Source organism: Sardina pilchardus, chromosome 9, assembly GCF_963854185.1.
Source record: "Sardina pilchardus chromosome 9, fSarPil1.1, whole genome shotgun sequence".
In the NCBI taxonomy this organism is placed as follows: Eukaryota; Metazoa; Chordata; class Actinopteri; order Clupeiformes; family Clupeidae; genus Sardina; species Sardina pilchardus.
This window is the reverse complement of record NC_085002.1, coordinates 9,281,038-9,303,537: the sequence shown is the minus strand read 5'-3', so window position 1 is coordinate 9,303,537 and position 22,500 is coordinate 9,281,038. Positions and strand designations below refer to the sequence as shown.

Below are 22,500 nucleotides of genomic sequence, written 5' to 3'. Positions count from 1 at the left end.
AAACCATTTAGGCTCGCTTCAGCTGTATCTCAAAACTGTACAAGTCACGCTCTTGTTTCTCTTCAATACATGATTTTAAAATGGCTCTCCATGGTTAATAAATCTGAAAGTACTTGCATGGACCTTTATCTACTTGACATTCTGATTAAAACTGGTAATCTGGAACGACAGCTTGCCCCTCTAATAGCTCTTTGGAAACAGAATAAATAATGGAAGTGCTTGCCGAGACATGATGCATTGCTTCCCAACAACAGCTCTGCACCACACAAGAAAGAGGATTGGCGTGAAAATGGAGGAAAAATAACTTGATATTTTGCTCCGTCAGCAAGACGGCTGCATATACATTTGCTGTAAGATGAGACCTCCCTCCTCTCTTTGAAATGAAACACCCTTGGACCATACAGAGACCACACATAAGACAGAACTGGGTCTGTCAAGAATGTTGTATGTGAGATGGGAACTCATTTTGCGTCAAATTGCACTGTCAGGCCATTTCCCCTCTGGCCCGTTATTCCAGCTCTGCCCTTGAGAAGAGGGGGAGAAGAGGAGGAGAAGAGGTGGAGAAGAGGAGGAGAAGAGGGAGGAAAGAGGAGGAGAGGGAGGAAAGAGGAGGAGAAGAGAGGGAGAAGAGGAGGAAAAGAGTGGGAAAAGAGGAAGAGGAGGAGAAGAGGGAGAGAAGAGGAGTAGAGTCTTTTCTGTAGGATGCACTCTTCTGCCAGGACTGGGAGGAAGCAGCGGGTGAGGGCCGAGCTATAGAAGATGGGAACGTACACAAGATCAGCTTTCACTTCCGACTAATGAACAAGAGGATGGGAGAGGAGGCTTCAGGAGGCCAAGCCTCCGGACTGGCACAGGTGCATGGGCATGCCCTGGGTTCTGCTGAGCTGGCTCGTCTCCGTGCCATGGCTACAGTAGGCACCTGGCACAGGTGAGGGAGGTCCACCTTCAGAGGTCAGTTCCTGAGAAGGCAGGTATGCCCAGGCTGCACATACGGACCTGAGGCCACGGCGGGTGGACACCTGTGGACACCTGTGCCCGCTAGCAGATGGGAGCCAGACAGACGGCAGCAGCATTTCTCTAAGTCAGACCAGAGGTGACCTAAATCCTACATCCTGCACTGACCTGTCCCCTCACCCCTTCAACCAGGCTTGATAGGTTTCTGGATCGGGAAACTAAAGCCTCCAATATTGCTAATCGGTAGAAAATGGCTGAAATTCTGGAATAATGTTTGGAGTAAGATACAGCAGGCCTACATACAACACTGCTTTTACAGAACACTTGCACATTTCATTCAACAAACTGTTTCTCAGTGGTTTTATTTGAGCTGTTATGAGACAGCTTGACTGGACATCTGTTTGGAGCTTTAACCCATCTATACCTTTAACCCTGTATCATCACAACCTTCATAAAAACTGTGCTGATTTGAGTCTTCTAGAAGTCATTCCATTTTAACAACATCTACGATGCAGCAGTTATTTATAAGGCACAGTATACATAGTAACGGACTGCCTTTTATAACCTCGACAACAGCTTCCCCTATTCCCCCAGCGGCAAGCTCTGCTTCTGAGTGAGGAGGAAAACTGCTGAGACGACAAACGAGAAGAAGCTGAACCGAAAATGAGTTTAGCTAAAAATAGCTGATAGTTTCCGTGCTGGGGTAAGGAGGTGGGGGGGGATCTTGCAAACACTGTTCAAGCAAGAAATTGGAGATGCATGTTTATTCCCCATCACCAAAAATTGTCCTATAATTGACTACTGGGCTAACATGATGCCCATGGGGAAAGACGTGAAAGATTACTCGGAGGGTGTATATTTTCTCTATCCATCTAACTATCTGTCTATCTCTCTATTGATCTGTCTGTCTATCTGTCTATCTATCTATCTATCAATTATCAAATATCTATCTATTCTGAAAATTCCTGAAAAGTCCATGCTCAGCCAAAGGCGGAGGCAACCTTGTGAATAGTTTTTCCTCAGTCGCTTTGGTACATTTCAGAATGACAAGTCCTTGTGTCATTGTGTACGAATAAGACAGTCAAATGGCTTAGAGTTTTTCTCAGTCGCTTTGGTACATTTCTCAAATCATCCTTGAGATTTGCTAAACAGCAAGTGCATTTCTCAAAACCATTTGTAGAAATAGCAAAACACCATGAATTACCTGCAAAGGCCAGTTTCTTGCTCAAAATCCTTAGTCAGTCAAATGGGTTAGTCATGTTGTCAGTTTAACAGTGTATTCTGGAGGGATGTTCTGATGTAAAATAAGGATAAACTTTTGACTTTTTTTTTGTAAATTGTAGGTTACACCTCAGTGTACGTGGGAGTTTGATCGACAATATTCACATATACACATTTAGAAAATGCTTTGATGTGCACAAGTGACCCTTCACAATGATGTGAAGATTGAACAGGTATTTTTGAGAATTTCAATTCTGATCTGAGAAATGTACCAAAGCGACTGAGAAAAACTGTAATCATTTTGGCGATTTTAATATTTTGGTCTGAATTAAAGCTGCGCTGTTTACGGTATAGGCCTACTGTGAAGATACAATTCCTAAGGACTGAACTATAAACAATATTTCATTAAATTCAAACAAAAAATAGACAAAAACATTATCCTGCTCATCCGTCACTCAAACTAAATCGCCTGGGAAGGTGACCATGAAATAAACATGGCTTGAAAGTTGTTATTATGTTGTAGCGGTGGACAACAGTAGAACTAGCCTAGAAATCTAGACGCCCCTAGCGGCAGCAAATGTAATTTGGCTGGCGGGGCAGTCTAGGCACGATCCATAAAGGCAGGGAGCTGAGAACCCCCAGCACCAGCGGCCCAATCACAGGGCTTAACATAATGGTGACTGACATGCGACCAGAAGTTGCGACGGTAACGCATCCTGTTATTTGAAAACAAGAAGATGATTCGTTTAGCGTTATCCTATTGCGTGGAGAGGGAAGGTTACGCATCCTGCTACTTGAAAACAAGAAGATGATTCGTTTAGCGTTATCCTATTGCGGGGAGGGAATTTGAAAAACAACTGTTTATCCCACCCCTCAGATTGAGCCCTGTCTACGGTGAGTGTCCAGACCCTACATCTTGATGTGGGTCTGGCTCGTCAGGCTACAGTAGAACTACATGCTGCGCAATTTAGCCAAGTGAGCCATGTGGTTGTCAGGCAGGCTCGGACTGGCAATCTGTGCAGTCGGGCAAATGCCCGGTGGGCCGGTGCACATGTGGGCCGGTGGACTCCGAGATTCTTTTTTTTTTTTTTTTTTTTTATGGCAAAATGTTTAAGTTATTTATTTGCGGCCCGTCATGTATAAATTGCTGTAGCCTAACATCATTGCTATGTAGTCCGCTGACAATTACGGCGGGGTTGGTGCTTCTTTCATTCATAGGCTATCACTCATTGCAAACTTTGTCCGTTATCTGTGGATTTCATTGAAAGTGAAAGCAGACGGGTTGATCTGCGTTCTGAAGAATGTTTGATGCAAGTGTTCGTGTGTGATGCACTAGGCTATTTGTTTCTTAGCAGAAGCCATGAAACGGTAAAGGTCAAATGATTTATTTAAAAATACATCATTTAGGAAGTTGTTGTTTTTTTGTTGGCTTTGCTCGCGCTCGCGTCCAGTTTGACTTGTCAGGATTTTCCGATAATGACTGCAATCTCATGATGCTGATAGCCTATATTGACTTTTATTTTCTGTGCGTGTAAACTATAGTGTGTAGCGGCACCTGAGTTTACATAATTCACAGCCAGTTGTTACGTGTTCACTTTAACGTGTTACAATAGCCGCCTCCTTGTTATGTTATGGTTATGTCGTGTTCTGATGACGTGCAGAGAGTAGGCTACCGCGAACTTTGGATATGCTTGTCTTGCGAGTTAAGAGAAAATAAAAGTTTCCCCGAGTTTGGGTTTTTAAACCTATCTGCTGTGTCCGTATCTCCCCATAAGGTCGACTCCTCTACAAGTGTAGCCTACTGTGCTTGAAACTGTGCCAGACTAGCCTAGGCCTACTGGTTTTCATCATTTTAACCACAAAGCCTGTCTACAGGTAGGCCTATACTAAATTGTTTAGCACCTTGTCATTTCGTGTTTGTCCAGCCGTTCACCTCCGTGCGCCCCATGTCATTCAAAACATATTTCGGGATAGTAGTAGGCTAGTAGGCTACTATGCGAAAACGTATGATGATAGTAGGCTACTAAGAGATTAACACTTTGGCATGCTTGGCAAACATCAGTCTTGTACATAATGTTGAGATAAAGTTTTTAGTGGAAAAGTAGCCTATTTAAAGGCACAGTCTGCATTTTAATCCTATAGCTCTCCATCAGTGTGTGCGCAATTGTAAAACTATGATGCCTAGCCTACACAATCCTGGCATAGTAGCCTACAGTATAACAGGCCTACGATTTATTGTAAGAGGAGAGGTGTAGGACATGTTACTTTGGAAGGAGAGGGAGTGGTGCAATTTGATTTTCTATGGAACTTAAATAAATATCAGCAACCTTCAAGCAACCTCTTCAATCAGCATCAATATCAATAGGCCTATATGGTTCACTATAGGCTATTGTACAAGACTAGAGGACTGTAAGGGGGCAGGCTATATATTATCATCAAGTAGGCCTATACTAAATAATGTAGTCAAAATTAGAACTTTATGTTGGTTTAAGTTCAAACAAAACATGTCATGAACTGAGAAAATCCATGGTTCTACATCATTGTTGGCAAAATGATCATGATAGCCTATATACCCCCCTACTAATTTACATTTTGTGAAGTGCAAAGTGGCCAACACTATAATACCTGAACTATACACTACAGTATACACTATAGCAGCGGTTCACAAACGTTCCCCCCCACGCCCACTTCCTACATCCTTATTTGGTGCGCGCGCGCGCGGCCGGGGGGGGGGGGGGGGGGGGGGGGGGGGGGCATTGGGGATTGGGGGGTCGTCGGTCCAGTGGTGGGCCGGTCCAGGAGAAAAATGCCAGGGCCCAATTTTGTTCCCAGTCCGACCCTGTTGTCAGGGATATGTTTTGACAACGTGTGATGTAATCTTACCATGATGAATCCATCACCATGGATAAGCGCAATGTTTGTCAGAATGTTGAGAGTGGAAAAGTTCTCAAAAGATTTCTTCTCGACTTTTACGCGCGTTGTCTCCAAAGCGTCTCCAAATGCTCCAGCAAATGTAACGGCCATTCAATTGGACTTAAAACGATAGATGTAGTTGCATGTAATTTCCTGAGGGCGTTAACACTAGAAGCGCCAAGCGCCGGTCATTTGACCGCTGACGCGTATTCCTAGAAGCGCCGTGGGGGTTTGACCTAGATATACCTAGAACTGCCGGGCTGCGGTCATTTGACCGCAGCGATTACAAAAAAAAAAAAATCTTTTCACTCGATTAAATTCCAGGACCCTACGTTCACGACTTTTCCTAAATACGCGTGTTTTGTCACCCAGAATTTTTACATGATCAAAAGCACACCGGTACAAGCTAGTTTAGAGCTATTTTGCGCTCACTTATGTGACAACACTATGTTGTCTCGCGTTCGGCCATTTTTGTTCAGGCTGCTATTCTCTTTTCTCACAGCAGATGTCGCAAGGATTTCCTGTCAGTCGGGCATGAGAATAATATTTTACCATAAAACATATCGTTTATATATGTGCAACATGTATTATATATGTGCTTTATTTTAATAACTATTTTTCATTTACATGGCATAGTATATGGAGGCGATTTACCGTGGTAAAATGCGAGTTTGTTTTGAAAACGTTGCGACAGGCCTACATGTGTAATTTTCGTCGTAGCCTATTTATGTACGTAGGGCGCGTATGCCTACGTACATTCATAGTTGTACATCTTATCTTCTATTTGTAGGCTATCTTTTAAAGCTCAGACTAATGTATAAGCATTTTCTTACATATTTGCTGGACTGACTGAGTTACGTCAAGTCAAGGACCTATCCTAACGCACCTGTTATATAATGTCAATTGGCGCAGCGTTAACACTCCTGTCTGCAACGCCGGAGACCCGTGTTCACATCTCGGCAGGAGCGAAATGCAAAATCTTATATCGATAGAATTTACTGACCGTTTTTCAACGTCGATGAACAATTATTTTTTGTTAATGGTTTTTAATAACAACCTATCTGAAATAAACGGATGAATCGCAATATGTTTAGGCCTACCATTAACGAAAAATAATTTCGCCAGCCAATCATTTTCTGCCGCCAACTGACAAACTTTGACAAAGCCAGTTAGACTTTTTGCATCTAAAAATAATTATATGATAGTGACACGCGAAAAAATAAACGATAGCCTAGAAACTAGGCCTACATGAGATTTTCCCACTGGACACACCACATCAGTATTGTGCTCGTTGCCACGACACACAGGACTCCCAGTGAGTTGACGACCAATGAAAATGACATGGGGAAAAGCAGCAAACAAAGTAGCCTGATTTTGATCTCACCTTACATAGGCTACTTCCCTAATTCCTACGTAGGGCTACTCAGACTTTTGTTAAATCGTCAGGGCCCGGTTGCACAAACACCAAAACCAAAGATTGATGATATGAACCAAATATTCTGGAACAGATGGATTTACAGCATTGAACGTGATAGGCTATTAGCTAGCATACTGATGCGACTGCCACCGTTTCCTTTCCAGAGATTTCTGCGCTGTTCACAACGCAATGAACGCATGCAGTCTAGGCCTACATTGAAGTGAAACGTGCAGAACGTTGTCCAAAACAATACAATAACATTGTGTGTTGATATCTAATACAATATACACATCTGTAGACATGAAGTGGCAACTAAAGCCATTATCAGTCATGAAAACTGTGGCGGCTGCATTAAGGTTTTGGCTGAGCCAGCTAGCCAGCCAACAACTTCATTAGCCAGCCGTTCTCAAAGCAAATGGCTTCGGGGTCTATACAACACACTATCCATTGCAGCCTATTTGAAACCGATCATCCCCCTCCCCCATACACTCGTCTAGGATACTTAGGCTACAGATATCACCGAGGCATTGAGGAACTGTCTCCCCACCCCCACCCCATCTATCTGTCCCCTGCATAGACTAGGCTGTAAGCTGGCTGTTTAGGCAACCCGTGGAAGAATGCGCAATCATGTTTCATCGCATATGCGCGTTTCAGAATGTTGGAATTCGCCAGCGTGCGTGTAGTTATGTGAATCGAAAAGAATATAAATATAGCCTACTTTATTGATGCCTTGTTCAAAAGAACTTCCGTCAGGAATAGATTGGGGATCGAACCAGCAACCCTTGGGTGACCAAGCCGAAGCTCTAACCAGTGAGCTACGACTCTGCTTGCCAACTAGGAGAAAATGTGTGTGTCGATGCTGAATCTCGAATTCACATAGAAGTTAGCTTAAATTGTAGAAACAATAGGCCTAGCTTTTTTTTCAGCAGACATCGCAAACATAGCCTACACATTCGCAAAACAGATATCATTCACTCATTATTTTAAATTATGCTACTTCTCACGCCTATGCCTGCTCAGCATAGCTCTCTCTATCTCCCTCCCTCCGATGTAGCTAGACCCTAGATCTTCTCCCTAAATGAATGAAAGTTGTTTTAGAAAGTAGCCACGGTAGCCTGTAAAATGCGGCATGAAATCCTGGCTACTGTGTAATTGAAACCAGACTATTAGGCTCTTTGTTCCAGGTGACCAGGTCCGATCATTTTCGGCAGCGCGAACATAGGCTACCTATTAAATGAATAGAAGTGAATTTGGGGAGTGAATTAGAACTAGCCACATTCACTTTTAGAGCATTTTAGTTGAAAGTCAAGTTTGCTTAAGGTTTGTTCAAGAACTCTTCCAAAGTTTTTAACAACACAAATCAACACAAATACATTAACAGATAACTCAAACGTGCTGTATGTCATAATGAAACAAACAACCACAGATTATCAACAACACGGTCTGACACGAATGACATGGCTTAGTGCAAACTGAATTTATGACCAAACGATTTCATTCGTGCACGAAGCGCCATCTTGCGATCATTATGTGTAAGTAAAAGCCTCCCAGTCTAAGGACTCAGCGGTCATTTGACCGCCTCGCCGCGCTTTAAGTAGTTCACAACAGCACGGCGCTTCTAGTAGGTCGTCAAAGCGGTCAAATGACCGGGGCGCGGCGCTTCTAGGTATAAGTGGGTCAGAACGGCGCGGCGCTTCTAGTGTTAAATGAACACGGCTCTGTTGTACACTAGAGCATCCTAGTAGCAAACACTTTGTTCTCTGCCAACGAGACCTTTTCCTGCGAATGCGTTTGAACGAGAACCCGGTTTTCGAAGACATAATAAATCAAACTCACTAGTAAAAGTTTGATTATTTTCATGTAGTTATACTCCGGTGTTTAAATCTACAAGGAAATCAGATTTGAGTGCAAAAGAAAAGCAGTTCTGTCTAGTTTGCAGTAAATTGGAATTCAAGAAAGTGAAGCACGATTTTGCTACTTTCTTGCTAACAAACTTTGGAAGAGTAACTTTTAGTATTACTGAAAGATGTGTTCATAAAAAGTAGTCGGACCATGACTAGCCTACGCCTTGTAACGAACTTTGGTATGGGATATCATAGTGAAGTAGAATATTTAATGTGCTCGACGAGAATGTTAAATGTTTCCTCTCGCCACTAATGTGGCCATTCGGTTGCTACGAGATATTGTTTTGACAACTTATGATGTCATGACCAAGTCACCATGATCACAACAGAATGTTTGAGAAAATGGTCAAAGGCGCCTCCATAAAACCAAAGATCCTCCGCTTTAACCCTCTCAGATAAAACCCTCGGTCAGCGATCACAGCGTCCAGTTAGAACACGCCTGTCTAGCGGTAGTTAGAAGTATTTCTGAGAATTCCTGAAAAGTCCATGTTCAGCTGAAGGTGAAGGAACATGTTTGACTTCATGCCATTGTCAGCAATGGCCCTGCCTTACCTTCAATGTTTCTCTGGGTGACATTCTAGCAAAGGCATACAGCCTATAATGTTCCCCCTATCGTAAGGCCCTTGGGGCTAGAACGAATGCTTGGGCAAATTCAGTCAGAGGATATGAGTAATGGCCTGGCCCAAATTGGAGATGCATGTTTATTCCCCATTACTAAAAATTATCCTGGAATTGACTACTGGGCAACATGATGCACATGGGGAAAGACGTGACAGAATACTCAGAGGGTGTATATTTTAGCTATCCATATAACTGTCTTTCTATCTATCTATCTATCTATCTATCTATCTATCTATCTGTCAAAGCCTAAACTTCAATATTAAATATTATTATTTTCGTTATATAATTGTATTAGTATTGCATTAATATAAATCGTTACACGTCTACAATTGTCATTGTATTCTGACACGACAATGAGATAATTATTGTACTCTTTTGTACATCTTTTGACGTTACTGTGCGCAGCTAAACCGTTCCTCATTCAGTGGCTTGAGATCAGATGAAGTATAGAGCGCCGAGTTCATTATGGTGCTGAAAGTGACAAAGTCCAGAGTCATTTCTGAGCGATGCCCCAACTATTATAGCATACAGATAATGGTTTCTCAGCAACCTGACATCCCTTACTTCACAGCAATTGGAAGAACATTTTTGACTTTCTGCCATTGTCAGTAATGGCCCTTCCTTATCTTCAACGCTTCTTGGGATGACATTTTAGCAAAGGCACACAAAGGCTAAAATTCCCCCCCAATGGAAAGGCCCTTGGGGCTAGAGCGATTGGGTTCGCTTGGGCAAATTCAATCAGAGGATATGAGTGATGGCCTGGCCCTATCCATCTTGACCTGGATCCACTCCATCTGATGCTTAAGGAGAATATCTCATTAAACCTGCTCTCCCCACCGCCCTCCTCCGAAGGAAGCCAGCAGATATGCACGGCTGCAGCCGGAGCGCACCCAGCCAACCCCAAGCCCTCCCCCTGACAATGGCCCATTTATCAGGCTTACTCTCAGTGGAGCCGGGGAGCGACGGAGTGGCAGCGGTAGCGGCTCGGGATTCTGGGGTCGGCTTTGACAGATAAGATTCAACAGAATGGCTCCTCTCCCAAATATGGTCTGACTGCCGTTGCAGATCTAAGCCTGACACATTATGCAGGGCACAGATGCGTGAATGCAAGACTAAAAACAAATCCATACATGAAAGCTGTGTTTGGTGTGCCTTGTTGAGGATATTGGCTGGTCTCCTCTCACAACAGTAAGAGCAGAAATGAGTGTCATGTTTTTCGTCTGACTGTGATATTGGAAGATCGCCCTGCGGGAGGCCTAACACTATTGTCTGACATATCCACTGAGAGAGACGCTGAAACCTGTTGCACCATGTACTGTCTGAGGAAATTCTGAGAAATCAGTTGATGTGTACTGACTGCCTCAGAGTGCCTCAACAAGGCAGAAGTAATGGGAGAATGAGAACAGAAACAAAGCCACAACATGGGGGACATTTTGGAAATATCAGGCCATACACTACAGGTCAAAAATTTGGGGTCACTGAAATGTCCATTCCACTCCATTATAGACTACAATACCAGCAGAGATCAGCATTGTTTTACTTCTTTTTTTTAAGTACGCCAGCAGATTTCAGATTACATTATGTGCTTACATAACATAATTGCAAAAGGGTTCACCAATGTTTTCTCAGTTAGCCTTTTACAGTTTTTCTCAGACACTTTGGTACATTTCTCAGATCAGAATATTCAGATCATTGTGTCATTTTGCACAATGCACAAACAGTAAAAGTGTAAATGTGAATATCATCCAGTCTCTTGCAATCAAACTCCCACACATACAAGGTATAACCTACAATTTACAATAATTATCATCAAAAATTTCACCATAGGATTTTGAGCCTTTGCAGGTAATCCATGGTGTTTTGCTATTTGTACAATGCACTTTCTCTTATGCAAATGTCGAGGATGATTCGAGCAATGTACCAAAGCAACTGAGACACACTGTAAAATGATATCAGATCAGCATGTGCCTTTGGAACATTGGATGAATGGTTGTTGATAACGGGTAATGTACTGTAGATATTGCATTGAAGATCAGCCATTTCTTTCTATAACAGTCAAGCTTATAATACGTGGTTTTCAACACAGAAGCAAAAACTCCTTTGACCCAGGTTTCCAGATTCATCCTGTGCAATATAATTGACCTAAACCTGCCTTTAATGTGTTTCTTTTCAATCAAACTAAGATCGTGTTCAGACAAAATTGACTCCGGACCATTGAAATAATTTACATGACCATTACTTTGCGTCCATTACCTTGCTGTGGGCATAGACGACCGAGCCGAGGAGTTTCCAGGTCCCCCCTCGCCGGTCCATCCGGATCATTCGCAGGATCTGCAGGAAACGCAGACTCCTGATGGCCGAGGTGGCAAACACATTCCCCTGGGTGCCGGCGGCCAGCACCGAGATGGAGGCTATCAGCACCATGACGTCTGCAACAGAGACGGCCCACCGGGTCATCAGTCAATCATTCCAGAGTCATGGAGGCACTATGCAATGCTAATGAATAGGCATGGAGCTTGTAATGGCTCGTTAGGGAGACTGAAATGATTCAGCAGCAGGGTATGGAGCGCTGATGGATCTCTAAAGTATTAATCAACTGAGAGGACTGGACACCAGGGGCCAAGTGGATATTATGACTGGCCCGGTAGATTATGATAATAAGTGGACACAAGATGGCTAAAGGCAGACTGGTTCGAGGGCGCCTGCTCAGAAAATTGCTTCCAAATCAATGCAATTATGGAGTCATTTTGGACAAAGAGGATTCTGTTGAAATTGATGTTTCATCATAATTGTCATTCCTTTCTGACTTTATTAGTGATGTACTGGAAACAGCCATGACTGCAGGGACATAACAATGCTACAGTACATGGAACAGAAGAGTGTTATGGACAGCTGTGTTTCCAGAACAATGATGTCATTTCAGGGCCTCCTTTTCTATTTGCTCACCGATAACGCAGAAGGGCTTGCGGGCAAACTTCAGACGGCCTTTCCATCCCCTGTACCTGCAGCAACATCCTGCTGACCAGATCCTGACGATGTACTCCACGCCAAACACAACGATCGTCACAATTTCCTGCAAAGACACATATAGAAAAACACTAAAGAAGAGACATGGGCAATATCCTGTCAAGACAGAGCTAGACAGAAACCAGATCCGCATCTCAGATCTGCTGCAGTGGGATGTCTCCAATTGTAACACAAGGATGTCAGAAACCATCAAACCGAGACAAGGCTTTAGTGTGTGTGTGTTCAAAGCAGTTCAAAACTTTGTTTCCCTGACAGTTCTAGGCACAATCACACACACACACACACACACACACACACACAAACATACACTCTCTCTCTCTCACACACACACACACACACGCACACACGCACACACAAACACACACACACACACACACACACACACACAAACATACTCTCTCTCTATCTCTTTCTCTCTCTCTCTCTCTCTCTCTCTCACACACACACACACACACACACACACACACGCACATACCAGTATGTACAAAGCATCCTCGGAGCTCTTCTCGTACTCCTTGATGGTGGAGAACACTGAGAGGACCAGGCAGGAGAACACCAGCAGGAACCTGAAAGGGAATGGCCACAAAAGAGCTCGGTTAAAATCCCCCCACAGCACAAATCAATGCTGTATACACTGAGTGCCACACCATACTCCAAATTAAATTGAACAGGAGAAGATTGTGGCTATGATTAATGGACATTGCATTACCATGAAGGCATGTGGTTTGAAATACTATCGCCCTCTTTCAGATAACACTTATGGAGGGGGGGTAGACCTATTCGCTGTTAAGCATATAATGAGCTGTAGGCCTATTGTGAAGGACACACTTTAGTACCTCTGTCAATATTACGACGGTATAAAAATCGGCACACCTCCACAAGGTCTCCTAATGTCATAATTGAGACGTTGAGATATTCTCTTTTTTTTTCCCTTTCGTCTCTTCACAGCAAGAGGTCTGTGGGGATTTGAACGGTTTCCTCTCCACAGATTCAATAAGGCTCCTGCAGAAGTGCTGAGCTGGTATGAAGGCAGGCTGGGGCGCAGCCATACGATCCACGCCAGGATATCAGTCCTCAGCTAATGGAGATGGAGCCCTGGCCATGGGAACCATAGATCAGCCGCCGCGAGCAGATCGAGACGGGGGGGACAGTATATCGACAGAGAGATCATCGTTTTTAACCAGCTTCATGGGAGTGTGTGCGTGTGTGTGTGAATGTGTGTGTGTGTGTGTGTGTGTGTGTGTGTGTGTGGGGGGGGGGGGTTACAACAGGATGAGTGTGATGGAATGTATAGACAAATGTGCACCATACTGACACTGAAACAATATACTTATGCTGATATCACCATTTCTTTCCTGTCCTGTCTTTCCTGTCTTTACTTTCTTTCAACATAACAGAAGACATGGTTATAGAGTATAGTGTGTTTTATATCAGAATTATATATTTCCAAAAAGCACAACGAATGCAGAAGACTAGATGTAACCAGATTTGTTTCAGTGTAAGCCCCATTTGCATTAAAAGTGTTGAAAAAGAGAAAAAAAATGATAGTGAGAGGATGACCATTTCTGGCCAAATGACAGTGGCCTGTCCGAGCTGACAGCTACAGCAGACTGAATAAGGTCCTGCGGTGTTGCGCTGCCTAATGCAAAGCTTCTGACAACCTGCAGTCAGCAAAAACACACACAGCCTGCTGACACAAGTGTGTAATTTGACTTGACACATGCAGGAGAGGCTTTGTGGGCCACAAACAAACATCTGCAACACGTGGGCTCCTGGCTCCTATTGGTTCTACTCCGCCAGTCAGCCCCACCGAGCCCACAGCTGCTGGCGAACCACTTTTTAGGGGGAAGTTTGTTTCGCCATGCTCAAGGAACTGATAAAAAAAAACCCTGGACAAAGCAATGACATGAGTCCTCAGCGTTTTTTGGGGGACTGTGAGCGACGCGAGGGCCTGTCAGGCCTGTCACAACAAAGGCTGCCGTTGACAAAGCCGCGCTGAGCCCGGGCACGAGCAAGCTTACAGCACATTACAAGTAACCCGATACAATGGGCAGTGAGCATCCCATCCTCCGCTCTGACTCACTCCGATGGCTGGAACATTGCAATGTGCCGGTGATATTGTTAACGCGACGCGGAGGACCAAAATTAGAACCCCACGCCGCCACACTCGTCGCAACACAAGCTCTGATGCTAAATACCTCCAGGAACAGGGATAGCGGTGTTGTGCGCGGCCGGCAGTCGCAACTGTTTGTGGTGTGTCACATTTCTGAGCATGCGGTGTACCCCTTGCGAATGATTACGCAGGCATGTAACAGAATTGCTTGCCTTTAATTCATTTACAGTGTGTGGAGGCTTAGAGTAAGAACCCTTATTCAAGAACTGAAGTAAATAATACAATGTGTGTATACTTTCATCTATCCAAATGTCCAGTTCAGACTTTTAATTGTGGGTTGAAAAGTCCAAAACTAATGCCTGGGTTTAAATTCCTATTGTGTGCTTTAGCTCTGGCTGAATGGGCCAACTGGTGTGAATACCTACAACAGAGAACATTATCTGACACCCATTTTGAGGTCCATTTGGTCTGTAAAGTCCTTCTGTCAAAGGGAGCGTCACAAAGCCATTTAACTGAACAGCGGAGGATGAGCTGTCATGTTTCTTTGGGCTCCACTTATGAGCCAATCACTGATGAATTACTGCATTGTGGAAGGCATCAAAAGGACTGCGGCGACATCGAGGTTGTATAGGCTGAGACCACTCACTGTGACAGCCCAGGCTGTCAGACTCATCTGTGAGAGCTTCTCTTGAGCTGTAAACGGTTCTTCTTTCAACATAACCTCTGTCAAGATTCTTGACACAGACTACATCAAAAGAAGAACCATTTGCGTTGACTCAGGAACCAGCTTACTCTTAATCACCTCTCTAAGCAATCAAAACCCTCCACACCACACCACTCAACTCATGTTCAAAATAATAGTTAGACATCTCTCTCTCTCTCTCTCACTCTCTCTCTCTCTCTCTCTCTCTCTCTCACTCTGTGTTTCTGGACACTATGTTCTGCTCTGCGTTGTCTACAGAAGAAGCTGCATTTCTCTTCCCTTTTGCTCCTCCCCATGCTGGACACTGTATTGGGTGACAGCACATCCCTGTCTCCAATTATAGCCCATTGATTCTGAACACAAGACATTGGTCAATACGTCGACCTGAGGACCTGGCGAATACTCCACTGGACACTGGGCTTTCTCTCTGCCCGAGGGCTTCCTAGCAGAGGGCTGGACCACAGGAAAGACTCCCTCCATATTGGCTAGCCTCAGCTCCCCACTATCTGCTTTGGGATCCTGCCTTTTATGACGGGTGGCCTTAAAATACCTTTGAGAATATGTGTGGTCTATTGATATATATCATTTAAAACCTCTTCTTGCAACAAGCCAACTGTTAAAGCCACACAGATATGCAGGATCTATAACGCTGTTTACTTCTTTGCCATCCTGTTTAAATCAATGCAGAAATGTGCTACCAATACGACGTGTTTCCCCCGATTCACTGCCAACCATATCAAATTACAGGCCAAACTTGCAATGTAAGATCAAAACTGTTCACAGCCTGAAGTGTCATAATAAATATCACCCAGAATCTTCCAACAACAAACAAACACTGGGGAGGCAATAACTCTTTAGGCAATCACCTCAGCAGTAACTCTTTAGGCAATCGCCTAAACATTTGCAACAGCTTCATATATTCAAACATTTCTAATAAAAAGGTATTGCTTGACACATCCACATACAGTGCATAAGTATAGTAAACAAACATACAGTGAGGAGAAAATGTATTTGATACCATGCTAAAGTTGCCTAAAAAGAGGAATATAAAATCATCATCTGACATCGGCATGGTGCTTTTTCCAGTAGGCCTATTAGCCTGTTTGATACTCAGTGGCCACCTTTACATGATGTTTTTAATTCCGAATTAGAATTAAACATCTCTCTGATGAATATATGTATTCATCTGAATTATACTGTGTTTGTGCATCATTCTAAAGCAGGATATCAGCCCAAAGGAAACCAGAGGAGCTAAGGGTGACGTACGGTACTGCAGCATCACCCTGAACTAGACCCGGTCAGTCATCATCACTCTAATATCTGGACCACAGCTTCTGCCTCTCCACGGGGGTGCTTGGGTCGAGGTCAGTGATCTTCACCTCGTAAAACATTACTGCCTACAGTATATTGACATGGATGTTTATGCCTCTTTAGTAGAGGTGTCGTTCTCAAGGCCTGTCTGAAGACCCCTGTTTCACGGTCTTGAGCTTGTCGAGGTTTTATTTCAAGACCAGACTACTATGTCACAAATCTAAATAAATTGTTAACACATTACTGTGTTTGTAGGAAGAACATTCTGCTCTTGGCAACCCTGCCTCTTTAATCATTTGGAAATGTTGTTATTTTTCTTAACAACTGTCCCCCATAACCCACTGGCAACTTAATACAGGATAAAGGTGAAGATATGGATGAAGAGGCTCTTGTTTGTCTGGGATCAAGCAGCCAAATGCCATCTCAGCCAAATCCTTCATCATTAAAATGTAGTTTTGGTCTTGACTGAGTCTTGCCCTGCTTTGGTCAGGACTTGGTCTCTCAACCTCTCAAGGCCTTGGTCTTGATATACTCTGGTCTGGGTCAGGACTTTAGGACAGGTCTCAGGTTTTGACTACAGTGCTGCTCTGTAGCCTAGCTTTCGTTTCAGCTATTTCAGCCTCCCAAAAGCTGAAGAGATTCATTTTGGTGGCTTTCTAACAGTGGCCTAAGTGGGACAATTTCACTGGCAATATATCTGACTGCTGCCCGGGCTGCGTTTTCTTTCCAATTCCCTTGTTTTTCCAGCCTTTCTACTCTTCAGCCCCACTTTCATCCTACTTGTAACTGCAGTTTGCCAACTAGCACCCTCAGCCAATTCATCAGCCATTTCTTTCATCACCCTTTTCAGCCTCGTTCAATCTCTCCATCATGTTGTCTCTCATACTCCTCCCCTCGATCTCTCCTCTCTAGACCACCCTTAATCACCCCCCCCTCCCACCCCCCCACCCCGCCTGACTCTGAGCCTTTCCAGCCTGGTGTTGTTTTGCTCTCCTCTTCTCCTCTCTCTCTTCTCTCTTCCTCTCCTGTAACCATGGCACCTCCTCTGCTTTCATCTCCTTCTCCAGCCCTCCACCCTTCGCCTTGGGCTCAGCCTAATGCTGCCAGACAGGCTGGAAGACATCCAGCACACAGCACAGAACTGCAACCGGGGGGGGGGGGGGGTGTAGAGTAAGAAAGAGGGGAAGAGAGCGAGAGAGCATGAGAAAAAGAGTGAGTCAGACAGGTAGAAAGACAAAAAGAGAGGGAAAGAGATGAAGAAATGTAGAAAGAGAGGGAGAGAGGGGAACTGAAAGGGAGGGGGTGGGGTGAAGGCACAAAAAGCGGGTGAGAGAGAGGTAGAGAAATGAAGGAAGAGTAAAGAAGAAGGGGTGAATGACAGTGAGATGGGGTGGGGTAAGGTCAGGAGAGAGAGTGGGGGGGGGCAGAGAGGTAGAGGGGAACCATGCACAGAGGTGCGGCTGAGAGGATGGACAGAGAGATGGATGGAGAGATGGATAGATGGATATACAGATAGACAGATCAGATAGATAGAGTGTGGATGAGGAGAGAAGAGGCCATGGCCATGGCGATCAAAGCGGCAGGGCACTCAGCAGCCACGTACAGTAAGTGCTGCGCCCGAGAGGACACTGCTCTTAATCAAGCCTGCCAGGCCAAATGTGCTATTTGCCTGCACAGCATAATGGCCCCCGAGCCGTGGACATACTGCTCAGAGTGACGCACAGTAAACCCTGACGCACCCCAGCAGCCGCCGCTCTCCCTCCCTCCCTCCCTCGCCGCCCATCTCTCTCTCTCTCTCTGCTTCCCTTCTTCTCTCTCCCTCCCTTCCTCTCTTTCTCACTCTCTTCTTCCCTCCCTCCTTCACTCACTCCCTTATTTCTCCCTCCCTCTATCTCCCGCTCTTCAATATACTGTATTTATCTCTTTCACTCTTTTCTCTCCCTCCCTCACTCCATCTATCTCTCCCTCTCTTCTCATCTATCTATCCATCTTATTATCTCTTCTCCTCTCTCCATCCCTCCCTCCCTCCCTCCCTCCCTCCCCACTGCAGGGGCACAATGTGTCTCAGCGGGTTCAGTGAACTTGCTCACAGGTGATGTAAGCCCTCTGCTTGCAAGTCACGCCATGGCTCTTTGTCATATGTTTTATTGATCTCATCTCTGGGCCGTTGTGACATGCTGAAGATGAGCTAGGGCCGGATATTACGGGAAACACATGATACTTTTAAATCTTTCATTTTCAGCTTTTCCATCATTCAATCAACTTGTCCAGATCCCCATCCCACATTCCCAATATCACCCTTTCTTTCTTTCTTTCTTTCTTTCTCTCTCTCTTTCTCTCTAAGGCGAGAGAGCTTTTAGTAAGAGCCCTCACCAACCTTGGTCCCCCAGACAATGTTCAGTTTCTCTGCCGTGTGTGTGTGTGTGTGTGTGTGTGTGTCTTATGAAGCACAGCAAAAAGAAAGTGTGAAAAATAATACCACTCAAAGCAAAAGAGTGCTCTGTACTTCACATGTTAATTAAACACAAATGTGTGTACAGACACATAGACACAGATACATACACACAGACACTCACACACACGTGTGTGCTCATTCCTACATTTTCTCAAATACCAAATGACTACCGGCGCTGTTAGGAAAGCAGCAGCAGCGTCTGTCTCCATTTTAATTTAATGAGCCTTGTGCGCACTTGCATTTGATGAGGGGACATGCTAATTCCAGTGGCTTCAGGGATTCTGTGTGATGCCGGCGCAGAAGCGTGTACGAGATCAAAATGGCAGCACTCGCTCACCTCACCTCTCGTCAGACGCGGCGTAGGAGAGAGAGAGAGACACGCCGCGCCGCGCCGTCGCCGCAGTCGCCGTGACAGCAGCGCCGAGCGCTCGTCTTAACACGGCGTTACGTTTAAATCCAGGCCTCACATCTTCTGGGTCGAGAGCTTTATCCAAGATCCCCACGCCTCTGATTTGTACTAATTACAACCTGTGTTAAAGCAATTAAGCCGAACGTTCCAAAACACAACGTCACGGTGATGGGGCGAAAGCCTTACAGTCTCCTTAGAAATTCTACTCACTCTCCTTGGCCTTGGGTACTGATGCGAGTCTCCTCTGTGCCAGACAGCAGGGTGAAAAAGAGAGAGGGAGAGTCGTGCAGTACATCCTTCCAAGCTATTAAAAGAGAGTTACTGGTTGTTGTTTATGATGGATGAAATAAAATGTTGCACCACCAAAATAGAGTTTATTATTTATTTATTTTTCCACTGGCACATGATGGATGACGCTGCTGCAGCGGTGAGATTCCAGAAAAGACACCTTCTCCTAGACTGAGAGAAGAGACGAAGGTGTATATGAAAGAATGTGTGTGTGTGTGTGTGTGTGTGTGTGTGTGTGTGTGTGGGTTTGTGTGTGTGTGTGTGTGTGTATGTGCGTGTTTATGTGTGAGTGTGTATGCATGAGAGAGAGAGTTAGAGACCATGTGTGTGTGTGTGTGTGTGTGTAAAGGTGTGTACATGGCCTCTCCTTGACATTGTGGTTACCACATCCATCATGTGAGACAAGGCTGCTATCCATACTGTGCTGTTAGATGACCGGCTTCAGACCTTCTCCCTGAGTGCGCCATGCACACAACTCAACACCATAGACAGCCACTGAACTGGAAGGCTCAGATGATACACAAAGCCCAGGCATTTTCAGCTACAACTATGTCAGCCATGGCCTTTCTACTGGAAAAACAGTGCGCTGTCATCCGCGTTTTTCGCTGCTCTGGTTCTGTGTTTTCCGTGTCGCCTGTTTTACCGCAGAGCCACAATGGCCGCCATGGCCTTTCTACTGGAAAAACAGTGCGCTGCCATTTGCCTGTTTGTTTTTCGCTGCTCTGGTTCTGTGCTTTCCGTGTCGCCTGTTTTACCGCAGAGCCACAATGGCCGCTCACTCACGCTGGGAAGAAAAGCCCTGGCGTGAGTCATGTGTGCACTGGCAGATATCACACCAGCATGCAATCTAGTCATCCCACCTCTCATTGTGACACTCTGTTTAGAAAAGGCCCACCTCTCTCTCTGCAGAGGGGTAGAGACAGAAGAGAAGCAGCCAGCCATCTGACTCTGAGTCAGAGACGTGAGGATGCCACGCCACAACATTCCATGCCACACCATACCAAGCCACACTACGGCATTCCATGCCTCTCCACTCTATGCCACGCCACTCCACGCCATGCCATGCCATGCCACGCCACGCTGGCCCTTTTCTCACCCGATATCCCGCGGGTCCGCCCGCTACATGAAGGTGAAATTTTACGCGACGTGAGCCAGGATGGAATAACCAGTGTTTCCACTTCCCCTTTTTGCGTCTGACATGCGGGTACAGCGATGCGGTGGCTATTTGCGGAACGCTGGGAGAGGATTCTCATCGTCACTGTGCAAGTTGTTGTGCTAGGTTGAGCGTCTCTAAGCTTCTGTCATTCAGAATAACAGAAACGCACCCACACACAAACACACACACACACACACACACACACACACATATGAACACACACACACTCACACACAAACTACTTTGACACCTCTGCGACAGCCATCAAGCGTGTGTGCGGTGTGAGCATATAAAATGAGTGCTAGAAACACTCAGGCCAGGAAGAAATCCTGGGGGGCTTTATGGTTGGCCAGGCTGTCTAAGCTTCACCCCGTGGCACTGCACAAGAGACAGGAACCTGTGAGCACAGTCAAGATGGGAACCATCACATGCCTCCATGCCCTAAACACACATTCATCAAGCACACATTCACAAGCAATACACCTGCACTGGACATGCATGCAACAACTTCAGTATCAACCAATCCATCTCTCTCCCTCCCATCTACAGTATAGTGGCTTGCAAAAGTACTCATCAGCATTTTCTTGTGTAACATACAAATTTGCATTTGCATCAGTTTTTTTGTATCTATTATTTAGTACATACAACATTAAAAATACATTTACTCAAAACTCAAATATCCTGTTTACATCAGTATGCAAGTCCTATACCATAATCCCCTTTGGCAGGATGACAACCGAAATCCATCTGATACAACGAGACAATACCAGCTTTGTGCATTGTTCTGCAGTGTCTTACCCCAGTTCCTCTTTGCAGAGTGTACTGTATATGGAGCATCTAGGTTCATGGATAATGCTATATAGTGCAATTGACTCTTATTGGATTTAGAATAGGGATTTCTCAGAGTCATTCTAGAATATTACATTTACTGACTTTGCTAGACTCCAGTGTCGCATATGGTGGTTAAAACCTCTCCCAAGCCTTACTATAACAAGTCTCTCACAGTGGAGAAGTATCCACACACTATGATGTTACCACTGCCTTATGCCACAGTTGGGATGGTGTATAGGGCTTTAAGGATTGGCCAAAAAGCTATCTTTCAGTGTCATGTGACAATAAAACCTTTCACCAAACAATATTCATAAATGCTTCAATCTGAATCTTTTCAATATAAATGACTGACCAATGGAGTCCATTTTTGGATCTATCAAATGAATAAATGTTATAGGATTGTGGCATTTAAACATTTAAACATTTGTCTAAGCAGACCACAACAGAATAATGAAGAGAAACACACCAGTTAGAGTAAACAGCACACGTGCACACAGAAGCGCATTTGTATACTCATTCAACCGCCCACAAATCAGAAAACACAAACAGATTGCCACCATTACCATCACCCCTACCACCACCACCACCACCACCACCACCACCACTACCATCACCATCACCACCACCACCACCACCACCACCACCACCATCATCACTTTGGTGGTGTCTGGCGCATGCACTTTCACAGCTCAGAGCGGGCGCACACACCGACCTCGCTCCCGCACCGCGGCTCTCCGGGTGGCACCTCGCGTTTAATTAGGCACCGCGAGGCGAGACGCGCCCGACTTGCCTTGAAAAACAGGTCACGGCAACCTGGCGCTTTCTCCCAACTTCTCCCCAGTTCCGCCCGCCTTTAATCAAGGACTCTCGCGGAGCCGTCTGTATGCATAATGTAGCAGGCTTTTCATAGCTGGTGATTAGTTTGTTGAGTCAACAAAATTAACTTTTTGTCTGCTGATTGGTTGGGATCACGCATTATCTGTGGAACCAAATAAATCAAAGCCTTGTACAGATACAATACACCTACAGACACAAAACCAAGTCCAGATACACTATGATAAATGCATTAAACATTGAATAATAATATTGTTGCATAGTAACACTGTTGAATAATAACATTACTGTTGTAGTTATTGTTGTTGTTGGTGGTGTTATTAAAGATATGAAAATTAAGTAT

The 22,500-nt window shown here is 44.8% G+C and overlaps 1 protein-coding gene across 1 annotated transcript in view; it reads right to left on the bottom strand.

Moving 5' to 3' along the window:
* The window catches only part of LOC134092069 (potassium voltage-gated channel subfamily KQT member 2), a 48,244-nt gene that overhangs the window by 20,118 nt on the left and 5,626 nt on the right, over nucleotides 1-22,500 (bottom strand). The window contains exons 2-4 of the mRNA XM_062544872.1: nucleotides 12,533-12,623; nucleotides 11,977-12,103; nucleotides 11,284-11,459 (exon numbers count right to left, since the gene is read on the bottom strand). Of these exons, the coding sequence (XP_062400856.1) occupies nucleotides 11,284-11,459; nucleotides 11,977-12,103; nucleotides 12,533-12,623 (394 nt within the window). The remainder of the gene's footprint in view (nucleotides 1-11,283; nucleotides 11,460-11,976; nucleotides 12,104-12,532; nucleotides 12,624-22,500) is intronic.